Consider the following 19,655-nt stretch of genomic DNA (forward strand, 5'->3'; position numbering starts at 1 on the left):
GGAGTTGGGTAATAAGCAGGATGACCTTGCTGTGTTATATGGAAGGCCTACCAGTTTCTCAAATAGATTGAAACATTGATATTACAGCTTAGGTGTCGCTGCTGCATATAAGAATAGTCCAAATAAGAAAATATCATCGACCATGATAATATTACATAAACTCAAAACCGTTCCAACTAGGTGATTAGCTTGGTTCGTAATTTATGTTTTGTATATTGTATATTGTATATTCTCTAGCGACGTGCTTGGAACGACATCTTTCTTGAATTTGTACTTACTTTGCCAACAGGCCAACTAATAGACATTTTCAGCATCAGAGTGGATCCAGGATAAAAGTGTGTGAAATATACTAAAATAATTCAACCACATTGCAATAATTTCTAATATCCAGCATCCGTTTATCTATAAAAGTCCCGGATACCAATTCGAATATAGTGGCGAGTACAAAAAAAATATAACATTTTCTTGAAAAAAAGGTACAGTCTCCGGCAATTGAAATGGGACACCTAGAACCTGAAATACTCGCTTCCCTGCTAAGCATTATGTGTGTTGCCTAACTTTAGATCTTGCTATTGAAAATTTGCTTTTTAAATCTACTCATCTCCGCAGAGTTAGGCAACACACATAACGCATTGCAGGGAAGCGAGTATTTCAGGTGTCCCATTTTTATTGCCGGTGACTGTACTTATTCAGCAAGGTGTTTCTTAATATAGTGCCCCTCCCTCGTAATGCCGTCCTTCCACCTTTCAACACAACTCTGGCTATACCTTCCCTTGGTGAGCTATCGAAGCCAAACATTTTGTAACGGGTCATCGCCCTAAGGAGACACTATAAATTATCAAATTACCACCATTCCACTTATCCTTTAAACGTAGAGATGTGGCATAATTGTCACATTCAGGTGAGGTCGCTAACGCCGAAATGTGACATATATGTTTAATTTGTTTTCTATCTTTTTTTTTTTTTTTTTGGAACATACTGTAATTCAGGTTATGATCTGAGATATATGGTTTTAGTACTACACGAACCTTGAGACATCATACTAGTATTTAGTAACGCTCAATTTGATTCTCACTATATTTGAGGGGGAAGTGGCAATTTTCTGCCGAAAGAAAATATGGCTTTTACATGAGAAATAATTTTCTGTACTGGATGTTGCATTCTTGCTCGTTTCTTTCACTTCATGCACTTCTTCTCATAATTATTGCCATAATTATACTCGTATGTAATACATAATCCACACTGATCCTTTTTGGGTTGTGAAATGCAAGTTGGAAAATTTCACATAAGTTTGCAAGGAAATGTGATCCGGACTGTTGTGTGTTCCTATTCCATTGATGATTTCTTTCTGCAGTAGTGTGACTCCACACGTGCAAAGCGGGTTATGTGGCCTTCCTTCCTTTTCTGCAGGTCATCTTCCTTGAGATTGCTTCACCTCTTTTTTCTCTATGAACGAAATCTCCGATGTTTTTAACCGTAGCACGTACGTTCACTAATTGCAATCGTGTGAAGGAACGTGCACACCATATTCCTGGTTCCTGCCACAGAAAGATGATAAAACTATGTGTGGTTACGTCTTGAAGTTTCTTTAGTAGTCATTTGAACGGTTGTTTCAACATCCACTTGACGAGCTACGCATTGCAATGTTATAAAATTCATATGAAATATATTCTCGTAACTTCTCGTTCTCTTTCAGTTGATTGATTGATTGATTTGGTGTTTTAAGTCCACTTTATGCACAGTAAGGCTAATCGGGACTGGACCTACAGTTTAAAGTGGGATCCGGACCACTTGTGCCTCCACCGGGTATCGAACCCGGGAGCCCTTGATTACAAGGCGACGACGCTACCACTGCGCCATCGGGGAAAGGCCTTCGTTCCCTTTCAGGACGTAATATTTCCTTCCTTTATGACTGCAAACTGGGCACTATGACTTAACGATTCTTCTTTTCTTTACAACTTATCCTGTAATGAAGTTCACGTATTCATAACCCGTTTGACGTAACTTCTTGATTAGTGCCCCTTTTCACATTTCAACACAACTCTAGGTATACCTTAGCTATCGAAGATAAACATTTTGTAGCCTATCTGAAACTTTACCACATATAGTGAACGGCTAGTCATTTGCAGTTGGGATTCTACTGAATCTTCGACAACACAACGCCTCCAGCTACAATGATATTTAAAATCTACATCGTGTATAAAATGATCCCAACAAAGTGCGTGAAATCTTAAAAACAATGATCCGGGCCCTGTGGTGGTCGACCTCCGTGGCGGAGTGGTTATGTCGACCTCCGTGGCGGAGTGGTTAGCACAGCGCGCTACAACGCCAGGGATTCTGGGTTCGAGTCCCGGGTAAGGCATGGGTATTTGTATTCGTCCAGTTGATAAGAAACAAATAAAATGTAAGAATTGAAAAGTGTAAAAGTGAGAAAAAGAGTGAATGGTGGGGATACCTCCGTGTAGGGGTATTTCCTTTTTTTTTTTTTTTTTAAAAAAAAAAAAAAGAGTGGTTAGCAGAGCGCGCTACAACGCCAGGGGTTCCGGGTTCGAGTCCCGGGTAAGGCATGGGTATTTGTGTTTGTCTAGAATATAAGAAACCGAGAAACTGTAACAATTGAAAAGTGTAAAAGTGAGAAAAAGTGTGAATGGTGGGGGATACCTCCGTGTAGGGGGTATTTCCTTTTAATAATAATAATAAACAAAGAAGTGGTTAGTACATCGTGGATTGAACTGTCCTTCGCGTGAAACGTGGATTAACTTCATTTTGGACTTCAACTGCGAAAGAGACACCTTCCGATGATGAACTAATATTTTGACAAACGGTATCAATATAAGTCCCATTCTACCAGGTTCTCTCAGTCGATCAATAGGACATCACAGACACTTTAGATTCTATGTTATTCTCGAAATAGTTCATCTCCTCTTACAACGTTTTTGGAGACATTTTCCAACAACACCAAAGGGTCCACATTCAATCAATTCCAAAACTGGCTGAAAATTTGTAGCTCTATTCTACTAAAGTAACTTGAAGACATTTGTTCTCAACATGAGTAAGCACTTTCAAAAATATTTCATCATTATTTTCCTTTTTTAAGTTAATGTCGCTATTATTATACTGCTGTTGTTGAATTACAGTGATCTCGACACACAAAATTTCGCCGTTTTCCGCTACTACGAGTCCGATCCGATCCTAAAGGCACATTTAGATCCTTTATTACTATGCTTAGTTCTTGGAGCACAAACATAGTGGTGCCTCTATGAGCAAGAATTTGAAACTTAGAACAATTGTTCCCAAAGTGTGCCCTGTGGCTGGGTTTCAGGGGGAGCCGCGAAATGTTCTATTATTTCTACTGAAATGATTATATTGTTCCAAATATTTGCTTATTTAGAACTTTTTACATGTAAATTGTTTCTGAATTTGAAATGTGTATATATTTTTAACTAAGGCAAGAAATCTAAACACACTAACTGAGCGTTGCAAGTGTTAGATAGGCCCAAATTCTGACTAGGGCGCCGCGGAAAAATCTTGAAACACTAGGGGCGCCGTGAAACGAAAAAGTTTGGGAACCTCTGACTTATAAGATAATTGTAGCACTGAAATGCTCAATGCATTTTTGCTCTGAATCCCTCATCCTGTATATGCCTCCACCGGGTATCGGTACGTACATATAGATATATACATATACATATACAAATACATATAAATATCCATACACACACACACACATATATAATGTCATTTGGAAAACTACTTTCGGTGGCATGCAATCACTATGTAATAAAACCACCTTATCACGACTTCCAAAACGTTCAGCGTTCAAGATCGTGGCTGAGTTCTCCACGTTTTGTGCGTAAATTTAGGTTATTTCACGCCCCTTTTCTGACTAGGTTAATCCCGATTATGAGGATGAATATCGAATTGCTAATATAGAAAAATAAGCAAAAATAATGAAACACTTAGAATTCTAACCTAGGAACCTTGTCGCGCTAGGCTAACCATTCCGCCACGGATGTTAATAGTATCCTTTTTTAATTTTTGGGCGAGTAAAATCTGGAAATTAAAATCTAAAAAAATTGCAAACCCAGGAATTTTGTACATAGTCCTGGATTAATGACAGAGTCTCCGGAATGCGCACATACGTATATCTATTGATTCCTGTATACAGCATTTACTTTCACTTTTTCCTCTTCCACTGGTCTCTTTTGGTCGCCTTGTGTTACGTCACTAACCTTACAGAATCACTGTCGTAAATGTAAGGTACAACTGATTCCTTAAAAAACTAGTTCCTTGTTCTTGAACCACGTATGTGACCTTGCTTTTAAAATCTCATTGTCAACTAGGCTTCCCAATCGAACTTCTTCGTATATATAAATCGTGAAATACGAACGATTATCACAGTCGACTTCTGATCCACAGCACTACTTCAACATTACAAGCACAATGAAATTCTTCGTAGTTTTCGCCGCTGTATTGGCAACTGCTTTGGCTGGCCCAGTAAGTACTGACAAATGTTTCCAATTTTATACCATTGCACGAACTCACTCGCCTCGTAATCTAGGTATCGGGTGAGGGTACATTTAAATACTTCATGTCCGATTCAAAATTATAACTCTAGTTCCAAGTATCACATAAACGTGTTCCCAAAATCAATTTTGTCACAGATTTTATTATTGCACGATGCGGACTTCTATTCGGAAGGTTGAAGGTTCAAATTCATTGTCGGCATATCCTGATTGGGAGTGTTCTGCGTCTTTTTTTGGTCATTCCAGGCGACTGCTTGGATAGTACCGTTAACGTAGGCCAAAAGTACTTTATTTAATCGTTTCACCTACTCGCCACGGGTAACCTCAAAACACAATTAAGCGATGCTAATCAAATCAACCATTACATGCCATTATCCTCAGAAAATATATTTTGGAAAACATTTCAATGATAAATTTACACGTCATATTCCCCTTTCCTGATTCTGAGCTATCCCTAAGTTAGGAAAGTACAATATCTCAGGGAAAACATCCAATATCCAAGAATAACGTCACCCGACCATAGACAGTTGACACGTAATTTCGAACAGGAGGTTAACAATTTAAGACAGGAGCACCTTCATAAAAAAAGTTAAAAGCAGTTTACTTTGTTCGTGTGAAGAAAGCTAACAATGTGGTATTGAGCAAGTTTCCAGTGTTGGGTGGGGAGGTGGGGGTGGGGTTCCATTAGCTTCTGTTGAAGTATTGTGATATTATCCAAGGACCAAAAATTTACAACCAGAAATGGAGACGCGGTAACCAAAGGGGAATTCCGCCATCACCCATCAAATATCACCCTGTCTAAAGGGATAGAGGAATCTCGGTACAAATAAGAACAAAATGTCGGCCGTCACAGCACCTCGTTACTTTCCAATTACACTAATTCAAGGGTGAATTCCAAGGTGAAAATTTAACATTGAAAAGGGCTTCAGTAGCTGAACACAGAGAGAGAGATTTAACATAATTTCATTGGTGTTAATTTGAGAATTAACGTGAAAGAAATTATAGTGTGCAATAATCAACACATAGTTTTAGTTCCTTTAAGTTCATAGTATCTGGACAACAGAAAATATGATAAAATCACACTTCTCGGGTTTCTCTTTCAGACGGAAACTGGATGTGACTATGATCTCTCTCTACAAGCAAAGGCACTCGTTGGCCTATGTCGGATCAGCAACTCAGATGTAAGTACTTGAATATCTTTAAATCATTTACAGGCCTATAATATAATGCAGAATTTATGATTAAGTAATTGTAATTTACTGATCGTTGATTTAATCTTTTTCACATTCAATAATAAATAAAGTGAACCTTATTCTATAAAAAAATAGAATCAAGGGAAAAGATGATTATAAATCTCTTAAAAATAATATAAAGTTCAGTATATAGTTCAGGCTTAAACATGGTCTGCTAAACTTCAACTTATGCCGTAAGCGGCATTTTCTGTATTAAAAGCTAATGAATTAGTATAATTGAAAGATACTGCATTATATAAGGTATCATTCCAGTATAATTTGTTTCTTCAACCTAAAGGAAGTTCCATTGCATAATTATGCACTGTATTATTTTGCATTACGCGCGTATGAAACGATATTCTGTCAAATTACAAACAACTTTTGTAGAATACATCAACATAATTATTTTGGCCTTTGAAACTTCGAATTTAGTGAATATACGTAATTTTATTGGACAAAAGTAAAAAAACCTGCAATTTATAATAATATTGCTCTTTCAAATATGTAAATAAAATGTAATACCTTCCAATCTATGTCTTAAATCAATTCCAATATGTCGAAATAATTTCCTTACTTGTCTTACAAAATCGCGCTACGATGCCAGGGGTCCCGGGTTCGAATCCTGGCCTGGACATGGATGTTTGTGAGTGTCCATTTATCAATTTCATCGTATCATCACTCATCCTCATCTTCGCAAATTAGCCAAAAGTGGCACAAGAAGCGAAATAAAATAATGCAATTCAATCAATCAATCAATTGTCTTACAAAAATAACTTTTACATGGAAATACACGTACTCACTAACATTTCTTTAACTTAATAATTTTCTATTCAAATTGTTTTGATACTGTGAATTTTTAATACAAAATTTTCCTTTTAAGTTTAATTCATAAACCTGTCAGTAATATTCGTCTTTTTTTTCTGTTACAGTGTGTACCGCAGTGTATCTTGGAAGCCGCTGGTGCTGTAAGTAGGCTAGCCTGTATTTTATTCTTCTATAAATATTAATCTGATTTCTATTAGTTATGTGAATTATAAGGTCAATTGAAGCTTTGTTGAATAACTGTTTCGCATGAGCTTTGGATTCCTTAAAAATAAAGATACGACACTTAATTCGCCAAACCCATAAATTTTTAACTTTCAAATATATTGAAGAATATAAATACTTCCATACACTTATAATATTGAACCAAATAAAAACAAGCATTTATGGGCTATTTTGATATAGGGGCCATATTTTATTATATTTACAGTGCTGTACTATATTTGATTTCTAAAACAAACCTAGAATATATTATCCTATTGAACAAACTTTCACATATAGTTGACATTCAATATATTACTTTTAAAATTATTTAAGAATAATGCCATTATACTTTATTTCATCCCTTAGTTGGATAAGGATGGCTGCCCTGTGAAGGAGGAATACAAGAAGATGCAGCAGGCACAGATCGGAAACAAGGATCTTCTTCCCACAATGTTGAAAATCACCGACGAGTGTTTCGGAAAGGTGGAAAAGGGTAAGATACATATGTCAAAAACTTATGCTCTGTACCTTCTGAACAATTACGGATTTGATTTTTCAAGACAATGAATCGTGAATTATTTTACTTCTGAAAATTGTTTATTTTATCTGAAGAATCATTTAAATAAATATATGCAAAATTTGTAAACATTGCACAGAAGATATCGTAGAATGTTCAATATACAGGAAATACACGATGGATTATTACTATATGATCTATATGATTATTTAAAAAACATTAAAATTCATTGTAACTGTTAAATTCAAGGAGTAATTGAAATTGTAAATGCTTAAAGATATCATGTAATTGCATGACAGGCATTCTGTTTCTCAATGGGAAGTTTAAAATGGATGGCTACTTGAATTCAGAACCAAGGGCAACAAGTAAATTTTATCTTTTATTTTATTGAACTAAGGTTTGTTTCCTTGACAATTTGTCACTAAATGAAAGTTAAAATTCTTTTACTTTTCTAATTTCAGGAGATAAGACCTGCTGTCAATACACCAACGAGCTCCATGCTTGCAAGAAAGAACAACTGAAGAAGGTAAGACTCATTGTAACTGAGAAGCCATGCAAAAAATACTAGTATTAGATAGAAAGAGCCGAGATATTAGTTTTGTTGCTGATCAAAAATGTTGTGTGTAAAAATAACGTATTTTATGAGAACATAATATTTGAGAAAAAGTTATTTCACTCCAATTGGATAAGCACTTATTTTACTCTGACTTGTTTCTTGTAATTTATTTCACCAACAAACACTTCAACTTTTGCTCTATTGATGATAATATCACAGTTAATTCACATATTCACATAGAACTCGAAATTATTGTAATATATACCAGTTGGCAGAAAAAAACCATCGTTTATAATATTGTTACGTACAGTAAATGCACAATAAATAAGTAAATTTATATGAATAATAAGCATATTGTTTTTAACTTGTAATGGTAATCCAATTATTCAATATTACAGGCATGCAGAAGGAACTAATAGAAGATTGAACAATATTTACCTGTAATTGTAAGTACATAGTATTTCATTAGTAGTTCTAACTCAATGAATGATGTTCGAGTAGATTATTTAAGCGCAAGTCACTAAACAGATTAATCTAACAGACACGATATGGGACTTAAGAGTTGAATTTTCTATAGAAACCATCACATTTTCTAATTTTACAATTTACAAAAAAACGAGAGAGACTGAATGAAACTTCAACCGAAACTTGTACTGTACTTTAAAAAATGTACATCGGAATGAGAAGTTATGTAAGTAATTTGGAATATTAGCACCTGCTAGATGCTGCTGATGGCTCATTTTTCCTTCAGTGACAACCACTAAATGAGAAATGTTCAATTTGATATGCCATGCAGTCATTGATGCTAACGATTGCAATCAGAAACACAAGATAATTATTCGATTTCTTACAAACTAGAATCCATTAACTTTAGTATAGCTTGTACTTAATGGATTCTTTTAATTTCTGCACAAACATAATATGCACTCTTGGACGGATACCTGTGTAAATCTGTTTTTCTGTTCTTTTCAGATGCCATCAAATCAGAATATACCTATGATGTTTCTTCATGGATAAGTCTCGTCCATACTGATAGACAATGTGATTATCATTATGATACTAAATTATTGTAATAATTATATTTATTATCTGTGATCAGCAGATATACTAGCCTATAATAAATAATTTATTGTGTACAATATTCTAAACATTTGTTTTCTATTTAATTACCCGTCATATTTTATCAACATTATATTGTTAATGCTGGAGATGAACCAAAAGTAATCAATAGGGAGTTGAAGGTAGTAAAGTTTACGAAAAGTAAGCGAAGACTGAATACACAATATAGAGATCATTAATTTGCTACATTTGGATCTTGATAACAAACATAGTCTGTTCTTCTCAGCCGAAACTGAAAGTCAGAAAGATTGTTTCCTTCTTAACTTAGAAATTGTACTTTTACTTAGAAATTCCAGTTTACGAATGTGATACGCGTATTGTCACGTAGGAACACCATGAAGAAGTGAATTCTGAAGAGGTCATTGGAGAATGTTCATTATCGTCATTTCAGGAACCCATACTAGCCTATTATTGCATCATTAATCAGCAATGAATATGAAAAACAACTTCAAGGTCAGGAAGCGAGTACTGTGTGACTCTTACGTGTAACGCTCCTCAAATTTTTGCCCCTTAAGTAAAATTCAATTCCAACTTTAATTTCCTACTGAGATGGCTCCAAGTGTGGCATTTGAGAACAAAAGTCTCTTTATTCACGATGTTCCAAATGAGGTTTTATTACGAATTATGTTTTTCAAAACATTTTAAAAGGAAGAGAAGAACATATTCAACTTGGTATAGGTTAATTGATAATACTTAATTTATCATGTCAAAGTGCAGTACATGATATTTAGTCACAGGCGGCTGTATGGACTTGGACAATGGAAGGATCGGAAACAATGCTTACTTGACTACAGCTACAACGTCAGAAGGAGACAAGGGACGGATGCCCCCAGTAAACAAGAAAAATGTAATAAAAATGTTCTGTTAGCTCAAAAGAACATTTTGTTATGGTATTTTGCAGCATGCCACCGCTTCAGCGTCGGCCGCTTGCCGGCCCAGTCATGCAACAGGTGCCGGCAAATTGCGTAACAGATAGCCCGTTACACAAACCGCTTGTTTTGTAATGTTTCCACTTTTCACAATTATAGTTACAATTACAACTTAAATAAGCACGTACCTTGCCGCAAGGATGCTGGAAAAGGTGTCCTCTAAAATACAAATATTTCTGGCACTTTATTTCTGCCCATATCGCTTCTGACAGCAATGACTCATCCAACATAAAGGATTCAATTTTTCATTCTTGTCTTGCCTTCGAATAAACAAAACCGTGACTCTTATTTTGCAGATAACACAAGATTAATCCTTTTGAACACTAGAGTCAGTGGCGTGCCCAAGATTTTCGAGGGGGGAGGTTACGTATACATTATTATGCAAAACGAAAGCGCAGATAAACGAAATATTTAACAGTGTCACTTAATTTTAACGTGTGAATATTTTTGAAGTAAAGTAGCGATCATACACTGTGTGCGTTTTTCTTTCTGAGAGCGCCATTTGAAATAAGCACTTTTCCCCTTTTGCTACTATGGGATAAACTGAATATAAAAGGCTATAACTGCTCAACAACTGCATCTTTTTAAGAAATTTAAATTCTAAATGTAAGAATGAACAAAAAGCAACATTTTATGTAAATTCCGACAATTGTGAGTCCAGGGGGAAACGGGGGCCAAATCCCAAAGTTCTATTTTCCCCGTAATTACGCAAAATTTCTGAACGTCGTAATTTCCATATTTTTTTTTTTTTTTCAAAGTTGCGGCAGGAGCATTACATATCCTCATAGAGTAGTCTTTTGTTGTGCTTCCCTCAAAATTTGGTCCATCCAGTGTCTATAGAGCCGACGCTAGAAGCGAAATTCCTCAGATGTCGCAAGAGCGTCAGCGGCTTATCGGAGTAGTGGTAAGCCGCGAGAAGCCTCTCGATACTACGCGAACGCGACAGCTGTCGGCTACCAGTTGTTTAGACGTGTTCACTTCGGTTTGCGTTTATCAGTACTCGTGTTGTTCAGTGCTAGTGCTTTATCGTGTGTTAATTGTTATTCATTCATTAGTTATGCCGCCAAACAAATATAGTCTTGAACAAAGAGTTTTTATGTACGATACTTACGTGAAAACGAACTCTTGCAGAAAAATAGTCAGGCGATTCGCAAGAAAATTTCCTGGCAATCCTGTTCCGGACAGACATACTGTTTACAACCTCGTTAAAAGATTACGAGAGACAGGATCTCTTGAACCTAAGAAACGTGTTTCCAGACGACGTGTTCTTACGGAAGAAAAGCTAGACGAAATTGGTGAACGACTTGAACATACTCCAAAAAAATCCCTCCGTCGGCTTGCTCAGGAAACAGGCATTTCAAAATCCTCAGCACGAAATGCCACTAAATTACTTAGATTAAAACCCTACAAAATTACAGTGGTTCATGAATTGCAACCGCGCGATCACGCGACTAGAGTTCGATTCTGTAACTGGATGCTGGATAATATTGTTGCTGGCAGAGTAAATCCAGAATTAATCATATTTTCAGACGAAGCTTGGTTCGAATTGAATGGCCGAGTTATTTCACAAAACAATCGCTATTGGAGCGCAGAAAAACCTGACCTTGTGCATGAAGTTCCGCTCCATCCTGCAAAAATTGGTGTGTGGTGTGGTTTGAATGCGCACAGAATAATAGGGCCTATTTTTTATGAAGGTACTATCAATGGTGAAAGGTATCGAAGAGACATACTACAACCATTTTTTGAACAATTAACGGACATTGAATGCCAGCAGTCATTTTTTCAGAAGGACTCTGCTACTGCTCACACTGCTTATGAATCACTTAATTTTATTGCTGAGATTTTTGAGGACAGAATTATCAGTACTGAGTTGTGGCCCTCTCGTAGCCCCGATCTTACTCCTTGTGATTATTATTTATGGGGAACATTAAAAAACAAAGTGTATCAGAATAACCCGCGTACAATAGAGGATTTAAAAGAAAATATAAGAAGAGAAATTGCCAGAATCACACCTGAGGAGCTTATGGATGTTCAGAGGAATTTCATACGCAGATGCCGGAAATGTATTGGTGTTGAAGGAGGTCATTTTCAACATCATTTATAACACAGAAGGTTAGTGATCATCATTATTATTAGTTTTAAATATAATTTTACACTTTCGGTTTGCTTTATGCGCCGCGATGCTGTTTCTGTTACGGACTATCTGTTACGCAATTTGGCGGCACCTGATGCATGACAAGGCCGGTAAGCGGCCGACGCTGAAGCGGTGTCTAAGAAAGATTACATGTCAAAAATAAAGTGCCAGAAATATTTGTATTTTAGAAGACACCTTTTCCAGCATCCTTGCGGCAAGGTACGTGCTTATTTAAGTTGTAATTGTAACTATAATTGTGAAAAGTGGAAACATTACAAAACAAGCGGTTTGTGTAACGGGCTATCTGTTACGCAATTTGCCGGCACCTGTTGCATGACTGGGCCGGCAAGCGGCCGACGCTGAAGCGGTGGCATGCTGCAATAACCTCCCTGTATATATTAAATATAGCCCGCACTTATTTTGTTACGACGTCTTTTCTGTCTGACTCGGATACAATTTTTAAATATTAGTTGCAAATTACTAACTTTATACTCGTACAAGGAAGAATAGTATCTTAATAAATGATAAACTAACGATGTTTATATTTTGTAATTAATAATTAAATTATGTTGCATGCTTTTCTTCCTTCCCTTTTTACAGTTTCTCACGTACGTCCTCCATTTATTTTCCGTTTCTGCTTTTTCCTTTTTTTTTGTACCCCTATTCTTAAATTTCGTCGTTCCCTTTTTTTATACATGTTCTTGCTGCATTCAATACCACCATGCTTCTATAGCACTACTATTAAAATGCCAATCCGTCTAGTATACATATTCTAAAGGCAGGCACGTATCTAGAAGTATGTTTCGGGGGGGGGGGTTCGAACCAAGTGTCTTCGGAATAATAATAATAATGTTTAAATTAAAATAATAATATTAAATCAAATTAATACTAATTACAACACATAAATTAATATTATATTATTATTGCACGAATAGGTAAAAAAAAGAACTCTATAAGAATAGATATAACAGCACATATTCGTTACGTAGCTTACCTGTAGTTAAGATCGGAATAATTTACATAAAAACAAGTGCCCTGGCAATGATATTATTCAAATAGATGAATAATTGAATATTTATCGAAAAGCAAAAATGATGTTACATGTAGTTGGAGAAAGGTAAGCTTCTGATTAACATTTTATGCATATTATTTTGAGTAGTAGTGAACATAAATCTTCTTTGTAATGTCATTCAAAGCCGTATGATTCCAATATAATCCTTGCCTTCTAAAAAGTTCAGAGGAAATTAATAACCATCGGTTATGCAACAAATGCTAAAATTTTCATTACTTAATTTTAGTAGGCTACTTGGTAAGTTTTTCGGCCTTCCTGTCCTTCAAAGCCGTATGATCTCAATATAATACTTGTCGTCCAATAAGTTCAGAGGAAATTATACAACAAATGCTAAACGAGTATATTTACATTATTTATTTTTCGTACTTAATAAGTCTTTCGGGTGGGGAGGGGGGAGGGGTTCGGACCCCCTAAATACGTCCTTCCTGTTCTTCAAAGACGTATGATCCCAATATAATCCTTGTCTTCCAATAAGTTCTGAGGAAATTATACAACAAATGCTAAACAAGTATATTTTCATTAAATTTTCGTATTTAATAAGTCTTTCGGGTTGGGGGAAGAGGTCCTGCCTGACCCTCGAAATACGTCCTTTGTGTCCTTCAAAGCCGTATGATCCCGATACGTATAATCCTTATCTTCCAATAAGTTCAGAGGAAATTATACAACAAACGCTAAACGAATATATTATTCATCATTTAATTTAAGTACTTGATAAATCTTTCGGAGGGGTCAGGACCCCCCCCCCCCCTTAAATACGTTCCTGTCTATAGGATAAAGTCAGTGTTTGAAGTGTGTGGGAGGGTCTCTCTGCTAGGAAATTTTCCATAATACATCTCCCATGTTCCATTACCACTATGTTGAACAATACAAAGATCTCCCTAATTCCTATAACGCTAAAAAATCCTTTGCTTAACAACTCCCACTCTAAGCTCTGAATAAAATTACATTTCCAGATCTACATGAGCTAGTTTAGTATAATGTAATACAACTAAATGTCTACTACCGGGTTCGATCTTACAGCTTTTAGCTTACAGAGCAAAAAAACGAAACCATTGAGCTAATTTTCCACAACAAAATACAGCAGTTATGAATCATATATAAGCCTATAGTTTTTACTAATTTAAGGTTTGAACTAGGAATAAAAATATACTAATTAACAATTCATTACTTATACCACAATTAAACGTATTACAATAAGTTTATCTGTGCTTATACTTGCTTTTCAGTTATGAAACTTCCCTTTGCACTTTATTTTGTGTATTGACACAAAACATTAAATCTGCACAACTGTAAGGCTGAAGCGTGGCTTGCATTACACATTAATACCAGTGGCGTGCTTAAAAATTGTGTTTGAAACCTTTTTGCCTCCACTGTACTAAAATTTTACAACGATCGGACAAACTGTTTTTGACTTACAGAATTTCAACGAGAGCGATCGTTTGCAAAACTAAAAAAAAAACCGGCCCTTTTTTTGTTCTCGCGACGATAAAAAATAAAAAACTTACTCGATTTTTTTTTTGGTTAGCATAGATTAACGCAGAATTGAAACAGCTAAATTTTGATGTAAGTCTTTTTTATGTAGATCTACTGCTTAATTTTTAATTGGAGTCCAAACTCGAGTATCTATAATTTTTAATCTTCATTTCCGGATCGACCTCCATCTCCCTTACTTCAAGATCGTGCAGTTGGTTTCTTCTCTTCAGTTCCCTGCAGAATTAGACACCGTATTTAAATCCATCATTAAGTCCACAGAGGCGTAACCACAAATTATTGTCTGGGAGTGGGGTAAGTACCTGGCGTCATTTGGCGTCACCAGAAATTTATGTAGGATGGTCAGGCCAACGATAAAACTTGAATAGTAATAATAATATTATTATTATCATGCTTATGATTATTAGCGGCGATTAGTGTAGCATAGGAAGTAGTACCCCCCTCCATTTTTATCCTGCACTATATTGCCTCTTAATGCTAAGCCTTGTCAACAAAGAGAATGTAAACTGCCCTTTCCCCATAGTCTTAACACCCAATCGCTTCTACTGGTAGGTATTATATCAAATTTTAAAAACGATGAAAAGAGAGACAAAAACGATTGCAAAAATTGGTAGCATGTGTCAGACAAAATTCACCATTCATCAGGAAGCAATTCGTGTACTAAATCAAATCCGTCTGGCAAAACTGGAACAAAAATAGAGCTTATATTACAGTATTATCCAAACACTGAAATTCGGCCCTCGTTCAGTTCAAATTTTCTAGGTGCTTTCGGTTTTCTAGGTATTGTATAAATCCATCTTGAATACCCTACTTCTGCATACTTCTCTTAAGTTTTGTTGGCCTTACTTCATATTTTACTGTTTGCCCTCTTGCCCTACCCTTAAATTGGTTCCCGTTCATGGCAGGGGGGGGGGGGGTTTGCTCTCATGTGGTTGCGCCACTGGTATAGGATAATTTCCTAAAGCCAGTCTCACACGGTGGTCCTCTCTTCCCGACAAACCTCCGACTCGAAACTACCATAAGTTTTTTTACGTCTTCAGTTCGCCAAGGCAGCAAGAGGGGTCTCACACGATCTTTAAAATAGCATCTTTAAAAATGGCGACTGCACAAACACAGTATACCACTTCGCAAGTTTACATGCTAATAACTGCTGAAGATTTGGGAAAATAGTGTTTTCTCTTAAAAGAATAAGAGAATAACATTGGCGCTATTGAAAAATGCAGCACATGTAACCCGTGGCAGTGAATGTGAGTAGCTATATAACATGTTATTTCAAGTTGATATACCACTTTACGCATAAAGTTGCATTACCCGTATATTACGATAGAAGTTGCATATTCTAATGAAACCCTTCTCGTACATGAAATATATTCCCAAATACAAACTAGTCAAATAAATTACATAAACTTCACAACATTCAAAGTGCGAAAAATTGTGGTGTTTACATTAAGTTACCATATAATATTTATATTTCATTGACACTTCTTTGCTCCTAAAATACGTATTGTGAAATTTACTTTGAAGTCCATGAAGAACTAATTACAATTCATAATGTATATATAATTACAACACTAGCAGATTTATTTACTGCGGTGCTACACACAGCACAGTCTATTTGTTACAGCTAACAAACCAGAGAGTACATGCGTACGTATGTGGCTGTTCACTGTTCAAAGTAAAATAACAGTATCACAGTAGGAAATTTAGACATACAAACTATTTATTTAAAACAATATTAATTAGTTGACTCTTCACCTCACTCAACATATAAAATATTTATCCCAATCATTTATTTTATATAACTGTATTGATCGAATCTTTTTCTTCTTTAAGTTACCTTGAATAAACAGTCGAACATCTATTGTCTTTCTTCTTCTTCTACTTCCTACTGCAGCTGGCCAGTGTGCTCTTCAATTCTGATTGGTAGTTAGTTCTATGGTGTTAACGATGTATTTAGAGACGTTCCAATTCTATCGGGAACTGAATAAGAGAAAGCTCTCACGCGATCGTTAAGTACGGAAGCTAGAAGTCGATCGCCAAGTGAGGACGTACCTAGCTACCGTGTGAGACTGGCTTAAAACTGCAGGAGTACATTCTAATGTTGGATGAACAGTGTTTACGCTCTTCAATATTTATAAATTATATGCGCATTTAATTTGCAAGCATGTGTGTGGGTGCGTAATATAAAGATTTATATTTTTATAGGTAAGCATTTCATGCTCAGTTTCAAGTTTTCACTTAGTGACATTTTATGATGTCGTTAATGGAACATTTCCATGTGAGTTTTCGGTGTTAATGTTCACAAGGCCTTGCATAATAATTGTATGCATTTTGGGTAAACACGCAGACGACTCAACCTTATGTAATCCTAATAACATTCATAAAGACTATTCAAAGGGCTTCTTTTTAAAGCTTACATAAATATATTCTTCTTTCTATTGTGTATTCGGAGTTGAAACGGAATCCATACGCTGTCACCTTGCACTAGTTTTGTAACTGGATTAGCAGTTTCTCTTTTATTCTCGTGCTACGTACAAGACAGTATTATGTCACAATTAACACATTTTCCAGTATGTTGCACTGACCTTGCAGAAAAAGATGTTGACACTGAAGGCGATAATTCTTTCCTTGGATCCTTTACCACTTCGCGTAATCCCTATGCGACACAATTCATAAAATTTCAGACGTGCTGTAAATCACACTAAAGTTTTTCATGCTAATCAAGGCAATCATGCTGGTCCAGAATAATTCAATTCAAACTTTGATTTTGGACCTAACAGCCTTTAAGCGATCCAGAATGAACGAGGATCCCAAACAAGGTCGCATGCAGGAAAAAGGTTCATGTAATTCCAATGGTGAAATTGTAGCGATATTTTATTACAAACATTGTTTTCTGCGATTTACAGACTGTCGACAGAATTAACTGCCATGTCCAACAAAATTACGAGAGAACGTTTTCACAAAACACATTGGAATGGTGTTGAGTTGTTGACTGCCGCAAATAGGGGTGTGAGGGAGGGGATTAGGAAGCAAATATTAATAATCCTGATGTTCAGGACAGCAAAAATTCTCCACTTCCCGAACAAGTCGGAAAATTTTCGAAATTTCCCGATGCAGTGAAATTCTCGAATTGTACACACTATTTCCCCTTTAAGTGATTGATATTGCATGTCTGGAATAAAAACTGTTAATTTCAAGAAATTGCAGACACTTACAGTGTAGAAAATATCAAGAATTAACCTCTTTTAAATAAGATCCTTTGAAATTTCTCAGCTATTCGGTATTACGAAGTATTTTTCTGAAGTCAGAATCTGACCTTAATTCACACCCCGTCATTTTGAAGTATTATTTTTCTTTACAGTATCATTCGGCACGTAAAAAAACATGGATCAAAGGTACTACCATAAAGGACAGTAGATTAACGTTTGATGTCTGTGCATTGTGAAAAGTACAAAAAGACAAATAACATAAACAAAGTGATGGATAGTCATGGAATGGAAGCAAAGCGAATTCAATAGAAGGAACCCTCGTAGGAAAACCAAATCACTGTTACTTTTCAACATAGTCCCCTGCAACATTAACATACTTCTCCAATCGGCCTTCCAGTGCTTCAATCCCAGCACAAAAAAAATCGTGTGGTTGGTCCTGCAACCAAGCATTCACAACATCCATAACCTCGGAATCACTGGCAAATTGTTTTCCACGAAGGTGTTTCTTCATGTTCGGGAACAGGTGGAAGTCACTGGGGGCCAGATCTGGAGAATAAGGGGCATGAGGGACAATTTCGAACCGTGCTGCATGAATTGCAGCCACCGCAACCTGGGAGGTGTGGGCGGGAGCAGTGTCACAATGGAACAACACACCACGGGCCAACATTCCGCGGCGTTTCTCCTTGATGGCAGTACGTAATTCTTCAATTAGGGTTGCAAAATAAACACCTGTGATTGTCTTTCCCTGTTGGAGATAATCTATCAAAAGAATTCCTTCTGCATCCCAGAACACAGATGCCATCACTTTGCCCTTTGATGGTTGAACCTTGAATTTCTTTGGGGGTGGAGAATGGGGGTGTTTCTATTGCATGCTTTGTCCTTTACTTTCGGGATCGAAGTGGTGAACCCACGTTTCATCCATTGTACAAATCTCTTCAGGAACTTTGGCTTGTCAGCCTTTATTGTCCGTAACAGGTTCTGACTTGTCACACAACGTGTCCTCTTTTGGTCGACCGTCAGCATTCTCAGGACCAAACGTGCAAAGATCTTTTTCATTAACAAATGATTATGAATAATTGAATGCACACTGCCAGTTGAGATGCCACATGTGTCTGCTATATGGCGGAGAGTCACTCGCCGGTCTGCCAAAATCATGGCATGCACTTTTGTAATCATTTCTGGTGTGGTCACCGTTGCAGATGGGCCACCACCATGCTCATCTTCACAGGTCTGCCGACCACATTTAAATTCACGGCACCATCTCTTCACTAGGTCATATGAGGCTAGAGTCTCCAAGAGTTTCCACAATAATTGCATGGATGTCTTTCGGTGTTAGATTTTTCTTGAGTAAATATTTTATCACTGTTCGGACCTCAGATTTTTCCATTGTTTCACATGTGGCTACACTTCTTACTGATCATCAACCTGTTGTAAATTCTTGAAACTTTGTGGATATTAGTCTAAAGAATGAACAATGTTACATATAAAATTACAGGTCTCTACTATCACTGGAAATGGATCCGCCTTCCGCATCATCACGTGTGCAACTTTCAAAAACCATTACACAATCATAACCCAGTTTCTAATTATTGCTTTATTGAATATTGGGAGCAAGATAAGACCTTCTTAGCTTTGAAGTTGAAACATCGCCCGCGAAAATGATACTTTGAACATCTATCGTGGGTAGCCACCACTAATTAAACTTGCACTGTGTTACTTTATTTTATGTTCGTTTGTTGAGAAATAGTGATGAAAATGTAATGTACGACTTACATGACAGACATTTTTCCGTAGCACATCCTTTCAACCTTCTCGTCAAACAATGAGAACAGGTGTCATGTAAA

At 36.3% G+C, this 19,655-nt stretch overlaps 1 protein-coding gene across 1 annotated transcript; it reads left to right on the forward strand.

Moving 5' to 3' along the window:
• The first annotated feature begins 4,414 nt into the window (after window positions 1–4,414).
• LOC145991437 (uncharacterized) lies at window positions 4,415–8,303 on the forward strand. The gene is made up of 6 exons (XM_083127444.1): window positions 4,415–4,497; window positions 5,630–5,707; window positions 6,688–6,723; window positions 7,151–7,277; window positions 7,763–7,827; window positions 8,256–8,303. Exons 1-6 carry the CDS (start codon window positions 4,444–4,446, stop codon window positions 8,271–8,273), a joined length of 378 nt encoding a protein of 125 aa, XP_082983570.1. The 5' UTR covers window positions 4,415–4,443; the 3' UTR covers window positions 8,274–8,303.
• The last annotated feature ends 11,352 nt before the right edge of the window (window positions 8,304–19,655 follow it).

This window comes from Lepisma saccharinum, chromosome 1 (assembly GCF_977018435.1).
Source record: "Lepisma saccharinum chromosome 1, izLepSacc3.1, whole genome shotgun sequence".
Taxonomy (NCBI): domain Eukaryota; kingdom Metazoa; phylum Arthropoda; class Insecta; order Zygentoma; family Lepismatidae; genus Lepisma; species Lepisma saccharinum.

Bases quoted from the DNA above. Each gene is read 5' to 3' on its own strand.
- LOC145991437 (XM_083127444.1), top strand. From the start codon at position 4,444: ATGAAATTCTTCGTAGTTTTCGCCGCTGTATTGGCAACTGCTTTGGCT. The intron at 6,724-7,150 runs GTAAGTAGGCTA...TTCATCCCTTAG, and splicing joins TCTTGGAAGCCGCTGGTGCT to TTGGATAAGGATGGCTGCCC. The intron at 7,278-7,762 runs GTAAGATACATA...TTCTAATTTCAG, and splicing joins TTTCGGAAAGGTGGAAAAGG to GAGATAAGACCTGCTGTCAA.